Source organism: Anabrus simplex, chromosome 1 (assembly GCF_040414725.1).
Source record: "Anabrus simplex isolate iqAnaSimp1 chromosome 1, ASM4041472v1, whole genome shotgun sequence".
NCBI classification, from domain to species: Eukaryota; Metazoa; Arthropoda; class Insecta; order Orthoptera; family Tettigoniidae; genus Anabrus; species Anabrus simplex.
In genome coordinates this window covers 558589817-558603908 of record NC_090265.1, presented here as the reverse complement: position 1 = coordinate 558603908, position 14092 = coordinate 558589817, and the positions used below count along the sequence as shown (strand labels likewise).

The window sequence follows — 14092 nt, the reverse complement described above, 5'->3', positions numbered from 1 at the left end:
GTTTCTCGGATAACGCTAAGAGACGTGCAATTTTAAAAACAATCTTATTTACTGCATGTACAGTATTTACTTCGATATTCGAATACAATATAAAATACCGTAGCGAAGCACGGGTACATTTGCTAGTCGTTAATATTCTGATATACGTGATTTTCATCCTTATTGTCACTGCATGCAGCCATGTTTGATTACTACCTGTAAAGCCTGAGAGTATACACTTCCTCTGATCACGGACGAATACTATTCCTTGCTAGATGCTCTTTGGTTCTCTAACCTTTCTCAGCTTCCAAATGTATTCCACAGATTGCAGAGCGTTTCTAATAGCTTACATGCTGCTATAGCTCATTCCACGTTAAGAAAACAGTATTTGTCTTATGACAACAGGGTTGCCATATGGAAAGGCTCTACTCAACATCATCACGGGAAAACGCCGGCACACAAATTTTTGTTCAGTATTTAAGTTCAAGACAAAATGCGGAAGAAACTAAGCTGCAAATTATTTTTATGAACTAAAGGGAACGGGAGTTTTACAGGGACTATTTTTGGTTTGTACAGAATCAGAGGTAAACTACGGCACATGCAAAACCTCAGCATTGAAGTGTAAGGCAAACAGGGGGAGAAAATAGACAAATACTGTTTATCGGCTCAAGGGGTAAATTTAATTACATTTAATACATTTCTCCAGGAAAAAAATGGCTAGAAAACCGACGAAACAAATAAATACTGTAGATGATTCTACAAAAGATCACAGTATTAATGTTAAATAAAGAAATCCCACATGTAGGCTAATCGCAATCTCTCACTCAACACAAGACAATCACGCACTGATTTAAATCCTCAAAACACACACGCAACAAATATACTGTAGATGACTTCACTACAGAAGTGAGCCGCCGGTGGATCACAGTGAGAGACTACACGAGGCTTGTAACGGGCAAAAATGCCTCATACTTTATATCTATCATTCGTAATACTTTACAAAGTACAGTAAAATATCCCTTAATCACGAGGAATTATGGGTGTCTCACAGGGGGTGTGTTCACTCCTTGTAGGTCCATAAGAGCGGTACTGTTTTCTTAACGTGGAATGAGCTATAAGAGAAAAACGTCTGCGTACAAACAGACTCCACCCAAACATTATCTGGGAACATCTATCGAAGGATAACCTAGCTACACTCGAAAGAGTGTATCTTAAACAGTTCTCTGCCTGGCAAAAAAAGCGCACCTTCGAGACTAACGTATGAGCTCACAAAACAACCGTTCCCTATAGAAGAACTGCGATTAAAATACCATTACCTTATAGTAAACAATACCAAGTTTTACTTCAAGAACTGCAGGATAAAAAGTGAACATACTGATAGATTTTTACGTAACAGACGGCATGATGACGCCTGAATGGATGAATTCTGACTAAGAGCTGCGGCAATCCATAACACGTCTCTTATTAAATGTTCATAAAAACATTGAAAAGGGCAGGCAAAGCAATACGACTACGACAGACATATCAAGACGAGTTATCTGACCTTCTTTATAACGAATGCTGCAGAGTAGCACCGGTCCTGTAGTTAGGATATGAAAAGACATGTTGAAAGGGGGTTATTTGGCCCCGACATTGGGCGGTTTTGACGTGTGAGTTTAATATATTGCAATGGACTATATTAATTGCGTGTTGGAGAAGGTTATCCGTGAATGGGAAAAAGTACTTAACAAGAAAGGTTTACTGAACCAAGAATACATTGGATGGTGTCAAGATCGACTGTCTATCTTTTGCTGATGATTTATCGATCCTTTCTAGAAACACGGATGCAGCAGATAGATACTTCTTTTGAAACAACAAGCTGAAAAGAATGGACTTGGGATCTCCTTTGAAAAAACAAAGTACTTGACCAATATCCCCACAGATCCCCAACAACTAAAAATAAGGGATGGTAAGACTGAACGAGTTAACGGCTTCAAATATCTCGGTGACATTGTGCAGATGCGACCTAATGAAAGAGAAGCTAACAACAGTGGCGAGACAGGATGGCCACAGCGTTTCGCAGAACACACGACCTGTACAAGTAAAAGGCAATTTCAATGCAAGCTAAACTCAGACATTACAACACGGTGATTAAACCCGAATGTCTCTATGGAAGTGAATGCCTCCCAGTTATTGGAAAGGCTGGTCTGAGAGAAGCTGAGAAGTTTGAGAGGACGATCCTTCGAAATATAATGGGCCCAAAGATCGTGGCTGGACAGTACATGTTGCAAGGACGAGAGGAACTTTATCAGAAAACCGAACGACTGATGGAATCCATCAAGAAGCGACGACTCAAGTTCTATGACCCCCCTATTTAGAATGGATGACAAGCGGTTGACTAAGAAATTTTTTATGATACTCGATAGTAGACCTAACACATGTGATACCAGGTGTATGTATAAGTCTTTTCCGGTTTCACTAAGAAATGGCGTCAGTGAACAGTACTCAGCGTACGAATTTGACACTTTCGTCAGTTTGTTCGTCTGACATTAACCTATCAACACACACAAGTTGAGTCCGCCAAACACTAGCGTCTGTGTTGTATTGTTCAGTGATCATGTCGACGTTTGTGACTGAAAAAGAACATTCGCGGCACGCATTGCTTTTCTTATTTAATCAAAAGTAAAAGGCTGTGAAAAGTCATCGTTTGCTGGTAGAAACATGGTGAACACACTCCATCGATTAGAATATGTGAGGCATGGTTTCGACAATTTAAACGTGGCGATTTCGATATGAAAGGCAGTGCGCTCTGGTATACCACAAAAGTGCGAAGATGACCAAATCAAACTCATCGCTATCGAGAACAAATTATTAATTTCAATCGCGCATTGTTCGAAAGACGACCGGATTGAGCGAGAAGACACGGCAATGTGATTTTTTTACACGACAATGCACCGTCTCATACAGCAAAACCAGTGAAAAACATCTTGAAATCGCTTCGATGGGACATCCTTCCACACCTTCCGTACTTCCCGACCTGGCGCCATCTGTTACCTCTTCGCATAAATGGGGCACGCGCTCGCAGAGCAGCACTTCAGCAATTTAGAGGAAGTTGGAAAATGGCTCGACGAATGGTCTGCCGCAGAATACACCAATTCTTTCTGTAATGGTATTCATAACTTTCCTCAGGGCCTCTCAAACGTCCAAAATCTCACCCGTGCAAACCGAGGCGCAGAGGTTCTGTGCACTGTGCATCGGTCCGACTCGCCTCGGTTCGGACCAGCGTTTTCCCTCGGGACGACTCGGCTAAGCTCGGGTCAACTTGGCTCGGATGGTGCAGCGCTGCAGAGCAATTGAGGAAGGGGGAGACAGGTGGTGCGAGGCAGACATGCGTAGGTAAAGAGAGAGAGACAGCGCTATTGCTCAGGCTCGAGGAGTGGGGTCTGCACTCTGGTCAACCTAGCGAAGTCGTCTTTTGCACCTTGCGCCACGCAAGGCACCGGTGCATGCACTCTGAGAGGCCCTGACTTACCTGAAAGGTGGGCGAATTGTGTAGATGCCGATGGCCAATATTTTGAATACACAAAAAATGAATTTCCGGGAGGTCAGGAAGGATCTGAAAAAATCGTGAAGACATTGTTAACGGAACCAAGTACCGAGACCAGATCAATAATTATAGGGGATTTCGTGAAGAAGAACAGCGGATAGATAGCAGAAAGGAGACAGGCTGCCAGAGAGAGAACGCAACGATACTGGGCTGTAAAAAAAGCTTCTGAAAATGTGTAAATGTTGGTTATTGTGGTCTCGAAAGGAGTAAACGTATAATAATAATAATAATAATAATAATAATAATAATAATAATAATAATAATAATAATAATAATAATAATAATAATAAACTGTAATACTGCTGTTAAAGTAACTCACTGATTTGGATTGGGCATCCCCTCCAGAACTCACCGACTTGAAACATATAAACGCTGTAACGACGCTCATCATAACTTTTCAGGAGTTAATTAAATGCAGTAGAGTCCCGTAATCCGAATTAATTTGGGCCAAGACTTGCTCGGATTACAAAATTTTCGGATGTCTGTATCTTTAACCGATGAGACGATATTTGAGGTGGACAATTTAGCTGAATAACCCTCAATCTATGAGTTATTATCCACATTACAAGTATACCACGTTCTATTGAATAAAATTGGTTATCCACATAATATTTGTCTTCTATTTGTTATCTAATAAGCAATTCTATGAAAGCCTCAAAACCCCGCGGCCGTTACAATAGTGACAGCCTACCGTCAGTTTTTCTTTCTTTCTTAATCTGCTTACCCTCCAGGGTTTTTTTTCCGGACTCCGCGAGGGATCCCACCTCAACCGCCTCAAGGGCAGTGTCCTGGAGCGTGAGACAATTGGGGAGGATGACCAGTACCTCGCTAAGGCGGCCTCACCTGCTATGCTAAACAGGGGCCTTGGTGGGGGATGGGAAGATTGGAAGGGATAGACAAGGAAGAGGAAAGGAAGCGGCGTGGCCTTAAGTTAGGTATCATCCTGGCATTTGCCTGGAGGAGAAGTGGGAAACCACGGAAAACCACTTCCAGGATGGCTAAGGTGGGAATTGAACCCACCTCTACTCAGTTGACCTCCCGAGGCTGAGTGGACCCCGTTCCAGCCCTCGTACCACTTTTCAAATTTCTTGGCAGAGCCGCGAATCGAACCCGGGGCTCCGGGGGTGGCAGCTAATCACACTAACCACTACAACACAGAACCGCCAGTCTTTTCTGAGTATAATAGGATATTTCATGTAGTGTAGAGATACAATGACTACATGTTATAATCCTTTTCTTCTTCTTCTTTTCCTACAGCTTTTCCCACACCTGTGTGATCGCGGCTGCGAACTGCGTCCCATATTTGGATTTGGCCCTGTTTTACGATTGGATGCCCTTTCTGACGCAACCCTAAATTGAGGGATCTAATCACTATTGCGTGTTTCTGTGGTTGGTTGGTAGTGTGGTATGTTGTTTGAATATGAAGAGAAGAGTGTTGGGACGGACACAAACAACCAGTCCCCAAGCCAGAAGAATTAATCAGAAGCGATTAAAATCCCCGACCCGGCCGGGAATCGAACCCGGGACCCTCTGAACTGAAGGCCAGTATGCTGACCATTCAGCCAACGAGTCGGACACATGTTATAATGCTTTATGACAGTTTAATTTTATAAAAGGATCTCCAAAATATTTTGATAGTGTAATACAAGCTTAAGAGATAATAAGATAAACAGCTTCGCTGTGGATGAGACTAACTAGCCCAATGGCATACAATGAATTCTGTATACCTTCGAATGCCATTATACAGATGCGTGTATATAGAGAGAGTTTCAGATGAATAGCCTACCTCAGCAAGGAGAAAAATCGCATTCCAAACTGCAAAATGTGCACTTACCCTGATGGTGGATAAGATTTGGTCCAATCTGATGGCGTCTCGCGACTCGGAGTCCGAGCGTCCACTACCGAGGGGCGCTAGCTGTAATGAGGGTTGGAAGTGTGCAGGACACATGGTGCCTGGGGGTAGAGGAGGCGCCCATGGCGGTGGGTGTGCCGGGTCTCGTCCAGCCAGTTCCCGGTAGAAGGCGCGTAAAAAGCGCAGTAGTCGGGCCAGAGGATCACGTTCCTTCTCTGGACTGACGCCGCCTCCAGATCCACCTCCACGTCGCGAAGACGCCCGCAACGACGAGATGTAGTGTGCCGGGATGGGGGCAGCAGGCGCTGGAGCTGGGGGTGGAGAGTCCAAAGGTGAAGACGGAGGAGTAGAGACATCGCACGGACTCGTGTGATTCAGATCTGTGTCCTGGAACACACAAAAGAGACAAATCATGAGTCTACACTCTGTGATATTACAGTGATATAGGCATTTAAAACTATATTTAAAACTTCAAATTATAAACAGTTCCTTCAATAATTTCTCGTGTATGGCTGAAAATATGAGAAAACAAACAAACAAACAAACAAACAAACAAACAAACAAACAAACAAACAAACAAACAAACAAACAAACACCCAGCTGAAGTAAACGCTTATGCACGAAGAATTCACTTTCTTCGACATATCACATCGCCAAGATCCTGGATAGTTTTGTAAGAGCTCTTCAATGCTAGGCTTTTGCTTCTTCCTTCTGGGTCATTTTCCCCGTTTAGCTAGAGTTGGCATAAATGGGAACTAAGCTCAGTTTTACGGCCGTATGCCTTTCCTGACGCCAACCCTGTGTGGAGGTTTGTAATCACTATTGCATTTTCCTGTAGTGGTTGGTAATGTGTACAAATTAAGATGCGAAGATGCGTATTAATAAAAAACACCCAGTTTTCGAGCTAAAAGTATCAATCAAACGCTGCTAAATCCTTAACCTGGCTAAGAATCGAACCTGGAACCCTCTGAACTGAAGGCCACTACGCCGACCATTCAGAAAAATAGCCGAACTCTTCAATGCTACCACACTAAAATCTTGAAATATATTCACACCGTTCAGTACAACAGTTTGGGCGCTATTTATCTTGTACCATGCTATAAAGCGACAACAGCTCCTACAGCAGGAATTGCAATAATCTTTGATTAAGGTATGTTAACTTCTGGGATGAGGCACTTAATTAGTTCGATCAGTATTCATGGTACATAGATCGGAGGGAGTGATGTTAACGGCATGCTCCCCATTCTTTTGTGCATCTTTAAAGCTAGTCAAAGCGTTTACCAGTGATGGTGTTATCCACAAGAAGAATTCTTCATCTTATTATTATTTTATTATTATTATTATTATTATTTAACGCTCATTATTTGATCGATTCAGTTAGGTATGGTTTATGAAGGTATGTTTAACTTTGCAAATACTGTCCGCGGGCAATGTACAGTCGTAAATATTTCGTACATGCGAGCTGCGTTTTTCTAATACGCATTATGAGTATGTTACAGACGCCATTTTGAGAAGTCAGATAGTGTTGACTCTACTCTGTATATTAAGCATATTCGAGACAACTGAGTGACCATTCGCTTGAAATACAATGAATATGAAACAGTGGACTTCTTGGTTTGCATAGAGATAGTTCTTCCTTGGCCTTTCCTATCACATCGTCGCCGTAAGACATATATGTCGGTGCGACGTAAAGCAAATAGAAAGAAAAAAAAGAGAAGATAGTTCTATTAGATACCAAATGATAAATAGAATGAAGAACGTGAAAATATCCGTGCCTAACAACATTAAGGTCTACTGTCTGTGGTCAGCAATGAGTGCTTGCTGTGTAAAGGGGCCTAACATCGAGGTCATCGGCCCTGGTCAGCAATAAGTAGGCGTGTCAGACTGCGTAGAATGTTTGTAACCTACATGAATCGATCCCTGAACCCAAGGGACATACCAGACATTGTGCTTAAAACATAAATATATAATGTATATGTGAATCAAATAGTTATCGGATGACACTGATAATGTCTTCAGGGAATAATATTAATATCTGGTTGTTTTATAGCATAAATGTATAATGTTATAAAAGTTTAAGTCTGCATGTAAAAGCCATTTGTAATAATCCAACGTAAATATAGCTCTCAGTGTCGTAACAAGGAAATCATGTTCAGAAACAAGTCAGACGGTAAGTAAAGTAAACTCGTGTCCTCCTTCCGAGGTGGTGCAGCTCTTCCCCAGTGTAGGTGAGCTACATGTACCATTTTAATCGCATACTACCCCTCCTGCCATTCTTCAATATCAAGCAATTTCGGGAATCGAAACCGGGCCACCGAGGATGGCAGCTAATGGCTGTACGATATGTAACAATGTACTAAAACAGTGGACTGTAATGGTGGTGGTGGTGGTGATTATTGTTTTAAGAGGAAGTACAACTAGGCAACCATCCTCTATATAACACTAATCAGAGATAAAAAAATGGAAGGGAACCGACACTTCGAAAAATGAAGGTATCGGCCAAAGGAAAACAAGGGCCACGAAGGGCATGAAAATGAAAGACTGCCGAGGCCTCCATACGTAATACCGTCGGGGTCGGGAAAGAACAAGAGTTGACCAAGGGCGGTTGGATAGGATAGATGAAAGTGAGGAGCCTGGCACAAGTAAGTGGAAGCAATGCCAGGACTCGGCTGAGGGCCCCGTGGTCGCCAACCCACGCTCCAAAGTTCAGAGCCCCTGGGGCCCTTTTAGTCGCCTCTTACGACAGGCAGGGGATACCGTGGGTGTTATTGTACCGCCCCCACCCACAGGGGGATAGACTGTGATATTCCCTACGTCTTTTGATGGACCAATTGAAGCAAAGAAATATCTGTATATTTAAATTGGACTGGCAATGAATGGATGAAGCCTGGTAGATAACATATATTTTTCTTTACAATTTGCTCTACGTCGCATCGATGGCAGATACATTAGGGTGCACTTGGCACTCTATTGACGTTCCTGTAAGGCCACGTGGTATGTTAGTTAGGTCACTATTGAAGAGCGCGCACCCGTGTAGTGTTATTCAAATTCAGATTCTTATTATTCTTGACTGTAAGCCTCCGTGGCTCAGGCGGCAGCGCGCTGGCCTCTCACCGCTGGATACCGTGGTTCAAATCCCGGTCACTCCATGTGAGATTTGTGCTCCGGTTTTCCCTGTCATCTTTCATTCCAGCAACACTCTCCAATACCATTTCATTTCATTAATCATTCATTAATCATTGCCCCAGAGGAGTGCGACAGGCTTCGGCAGCTGACACATTTCCTATCCTCGCCGCTAGATGGGGGCTTCATTCATTCCATTCCTGACCCAGTCGAATCATGGGAAACAGGCTGTGGATTTTTATTATTCTTGACTGTATTATCTGAATACCGTCCTGCTGAAACAGTCACGCATCGTCTATCTGACTGATATACAGTAGCAAAATGTATGTACTATGTGAATTCAACATAGTTTTGTCTATTACACAGACAAATATCAAGGATGCTCTTCGTGTTATATAAAGAACGATGGTGTAATAAGATTGGCGGAGAAAATTGTTCTTTTCGAGAATATCAGGTTACATTGTTACTTCCGGCCGCGCGATTCAAATTGACAAACTCGCCGTATTTGCTGTGATAGAGCGCAAACCGCTGCCCGTCGCTGTGCTTCAGGGAAGGGAAGGGAAGGGAAGGGAAGGGAAGGGAAGGGAAGGGAAGTGGGGTGTATGTTAGATGGAGACAGAGAAAATGCTCTACGTGAATGCACAAGTTTCTTCGTTTGAATAATTTCCTTATCTCTTACAGGCAGTTTGCTTATTAAGCAGCCGTGAACACACACAAGAACACACAGGAATTAAGATTCACTTGTCAGTCAACGAATGCTCCCGATCTTTCCTCCTCTCGTCTGTTGGTCTCGGTAACGTTCTTTGTTATTCAACATCCTCAAAGATGCATCGCTGCCGCCACATGACCGTACATTCGTTTACTCACAACATTGTAAAATACTGAACGAAAGAAACAATACGCCCAATAGTTTGATTACAGTAAATCTCCAACACTCTCCCTTCTACTTCGATCTTCACATAACAAAGTCCATGGGAGTTAAATCGGCCGAGCGTGGATGCCATTTACCTGGCCCACCACAGCCAACCCATCTCGCTAGATAATGGTCATTTAAGTCTGCGTGATACAGTAATGCTATACAGTAATTAGATATTCAGTTGTTGATGTGCTGATACTTTATCGATGAGTAAAAAATAGCTTTGTTCATAGAATGAGTACGTGATAGTTCATACGCGCATGCACGGTTGGCAACTGGTATGAAATTGGCGAGCTTTTTTCCACTACGAACGGTAGTGGTTAGAGATGTCGGCTATATACGTGTCGTACCTTCAAAATAACCTTCGTTTTTCGGACGTCGTCTCACTTCCAAAAACAGCTTTGTATCATCTTCACTTGAGCTCGATTCGCTGAAGAGATAATCTGAATCACTGGACTCGATATCAGACATTATTCGTACTCCTTAACTACTTCAGAAACAGGATTCGAAACGACTTCACTAACTGCACAGTTGACAGGTGGATGTATCATCTAATCACGGCCGTGATATTTCTGTGTAGTTATGAAACGAACACAGCATGGCACTGGACATGCGCCCTCATATTCTGAATTTCTGACTGAAAGCGTTTCCTTCTAGTATCAGAATCTCTTCCAACAGTTTGCTGCTGGTTTTCAATAGTTTTTAAACATGATACCAAATACACTACAGACAATACTGCGCACTCCAATATTCCCCCGTACCAAAATGAGAGACATGTTGACAGTGGTGTACCTGGCAGCCCGACCTAAAACATCAGGCGGCAAGATTGAAACTACCGGGCGAGTTGGCCGTGCGGTCAGGCCACGCAGCTGTAAGCTTGTATGCGGGAGATAGTGGGTTCGAATCCCACTGTCGGCAGCCTTGAAGATGGTTTTCAGTGGTTTCCCATTTTCACACCTTACTTAAGGCCACGGCCGTTTCCTTCCAACTTCTAACCCTTTTCTATCCCGTCGCCGCCATAAGACCTATGTGTGTCGGTGCGACGTAAAGCCACCAAAAGAGAGAGAGAGAGAGAGAGAGAGAGAGAGAGAGAGAGAGAGAGAGAGAGAGAGATTGAAACTGCAAAAGTTGCATGTTAAAATTGATAGAAACAATGAAACTAAATTAGTTTGCTTTGTTCGACTACGAATGTTGAATGTTAATACTGGTAGAAATAATGAAACTCAATAATGATTTCATTGTGTCCGAATCCTTGGACGAATGGTCAGCGTTGAGGCCTTCGGTTCAGAAAGTCCCGGATTCGACTCTCAGCCGGATCGGAGATTTTAATCGCGTCTAATTAATTCTTCTGGCTCTGAGACTGGGTGTTTTTGTTTGTTCCAACACGTTTATCTCCATATTCAGACAACACTACACTTAACCACCACAGAAACATGCAAACAGTGATTACTAGACCTTGTATTTTTAGGTGCTTAAATTTTATTTTAAGGGGCTGCTTGGCCGAGGCGATAAAGGCGTGCTCGGTTTGCCCGGAAGGAAGTGGGTTCGAATCCCCGCCAGGAAATCGTAAAATTTAAGAAACGAGATTTCCACTTCCGGAAGTGCACATGGCCCTGAGGTTCACTCAGCCTACACCAAAAATGAGTACCAGGTTAATTTCTGGGGGCAAAGGCGGAAGGGCGTAGAGCTAACCACTCTGTCCCATCAAGTGCCGAGGTTACGGATAGTGGAAGCCTTTACCTTCCACCCCTCCAAGGGCCTTCATGGCCTCTACGGAGATGACTTTGCTTTTTGCTTGGCTTTTAAATTTTATTTTAGGTGTCTAAAACAGACTATGAAATAGATTCTGAAATATTTTAGGCAGCTTCAGTTTTACGTATTTTAATAGGCATCAATTTAAAAACATGTTCATTTTGCTGAATTGATAATAACTCGTTAGGCGGATATATAAAACAAATTTCACTCACCTCTTTGCTGCAAACGTCACAGAATATAATTTTACCATCCGATGCGAGATGGGAAAACTTCTGTATCCACTTTTTAATTGACGACTTGGAACCTAATACTTTCGGCATAATTCATAAGGTATAGTGCACTACTACACTCAGTTTCAAGGCCGTCCCGCTAGGTGCGCTGGCAATCAATATCTTGCGATATCTCGCAAAGTGGCATGTATTCTGTATAGTGTATTCGATTGCACGAACAACAGCTTAACAGTCAACAACTCTGATGATCGATACTACAAACGCGAAAATGAATGTGGGCATGCGTCTGATAGTTTGCAACAGTTACTGACTGTACTACGAACAAATGAACAAAGCTAATATGAAAATTATTGTATACCATGGGAACGGTAGCTAATAGGGGCTGCATCCTCCTCGTAATATGTGCAGAAATATATATAACAAACCACAATTATTAATTTATTTGATATAAATGGAATTTGTTATTAATGAAACATACATCTGGCAGAACACACGCGAACACCGGAATGGAAAAGTGTCCTTTCTCATCGAATGGCCAATGGGATATCTAGTGGACGAAATTCCACTGATTTTAAGTTCTCCAGTGTAAGAGATAAGGACGGGATGGTCTGCCTCAATTAGCCTTTATACCCTGAGGGTGGAGAATAGTTCTAAACTCCCAACCACTGCCAAATATCGCGTCTCGATGCTAAGAAATTAGAATCCTTCTCTCCCCATATTCCAGTTTAACAGAATGTTACTAAGTTTTCTGGTTAGTGTAATATTGATATTACAAACTTAGGCTAAGTCTCTCTGTACGCGGTGGGTGTCCGGGAAAGCAGGCTGGAGTATTCAAACTTCTTCGACCCATTCACACCAGGCCTAGACACCTGAGAGGGCTGTAATCCTATTCACAGGCTCGCCTTACCTTCACTTCTCCAAGTTCAGTCACCCCCGCACAGCAACTGCGTGCAGACAGCTAAATTTGAACACAGGGCTACAGGCCACACAACACACGATGACTGTGTCTTGATCCGACTCCAGTGACAGTCCAGTAATTCACACAGTCAAACGCAGTGAATACCTAAACAACAGTTCAGCAGTGTTTAACCGCAGGGCAATACTCCTCACAACAACGACCGTTAACACTGTTCCAATTACACTCACGATAACTTTTCTAGTCGCTGACTCGACGACGGTCCTAAGAAATACACGTACATACTACTATGACTACTACTACTAGTAGTAGTAATCACAAGTCAGCACACTGTCTTCCGTTCCGTACGCTACGATAGCCTGGCTCCGCTGGGACACTGGCGACAGCCAACACCGCTGCGCTCTGACCCTCAGCCCAGCCACCGAATTCCAACATACCGAGTCCAACTCCGAGTGCAACTCTGACTCCATATCTAAGTCCCAAACTGACTGATTATTCGCGGCTAGTCTCCCTCTTACAACTCGGGTGGTGTGTACTAGAATATTCACGATGTGGCTAGAGAAGGAACATTCTCGCTGCACCTCGCAAAAACGCACGGGAAAATGAGACGAAGAAAAATACGGAAAGGCCCTCTATGCCAGTTTGGAGCTTCCGGTCGTGTGATTCGTTAGTCACTTTCAGAAATTACCGAAAGGGGTTACCACAGGACTGGCACGTGATAATACCATCCTTTTGAAACACGTTCCTGATGTTACAGAGTGTTAAGACCCATATTCAAGATCATACTTATATCAGTACATATTCCAAGTATCAGTATCACCCTACTGAACCATATCGTTCATGAGGAGAGAAACTGATATTTAACGCGACAATAATGTAGCGTCAGAGCATCGAAGTCACAATTGGCGTGAAGCTGAGCTGAGTATATTGGGGTGGATGAAGCCTGCAGCGACAATGCGTGGCACAGGGAGTGCGCGAGAAATCATAGCGGAGAAAGGATGGAGATATTCGGATTCTGTCTGAGGATTTATATTTACCACCTTACTAAAAATTAAAGCGGCAAGAGTCAGGCTTGACATTTTTGGTTACCAAGCCATATCTACTCTCCTGGAAGGATATTAGAGAAAGTAAAACCACAGTTATATTCCCCATAATTTACTGAATGACATGATGTGTCTTGAGATGCTAATAAGCAGTGTTTTCGTAATACAACATTCGCGCGAAAACCGTGGGAACGAAGCTACTCACTTCACATTGATCTGAAGTGTGTATCTTGGTAAAGCCCCGAGCTTGGCGTCACCTACCGTTCTTTATAAATAGTGAGAGATATGCGAAGAGGTACTCATTCCATTCTGACATTTTCTTCAGTGCGGTCGTGAGTGTGTCCGTCCGGTTGATGACTGCGCCGTGAACTTACAATTGAACAAACACTTCGTCATAGAAGCCGTATAAGCGAACTGTGCGCAATTCGATGTAGGAGTATAGCTAGTGCATGAACTAGAACGTGAAGATTTACAGACTTCTAACTAAAGTTTCGTATGCGGTTGAGCACAGGGCATTAACATTGTACATTTCTGCTAGCTAGGCCATAATCTTTGTCTAAACGTAAAGTCAGACTTTGAATAAGAATTCGTGTCCGGTTGAGCACGAGGCATTAATCACGTACATTTCCGCTAGCTAGGCATAATCTTTTCTTAAACATAAAGTTGGATTTATAACATGAGTTCGCGTGCGG

General features: G+C 43.0%; 1 protein-coding gene across 1 annotated transcript in view; it reads right to left on the bottom strand.

Annotated features, from left to right (window-relative positions):
* Positions 1–14092, bottom strand: part of LOC136869567 (uncharacterized) — a 394710-nt gene that overhangs the window by 51049 nt on the left and 329569 nt on the right. Inside the window, exon 2 of the mRNA XM_067144860.2 lies at positions 5400–5804. Within this exon, the coding sequence (XP_067000961.2) occupies positions 5400–5804 (405 nt within the window). The remainder of the gene's footprint in view (positions 1–5399; positions 5805–14092) is intronic.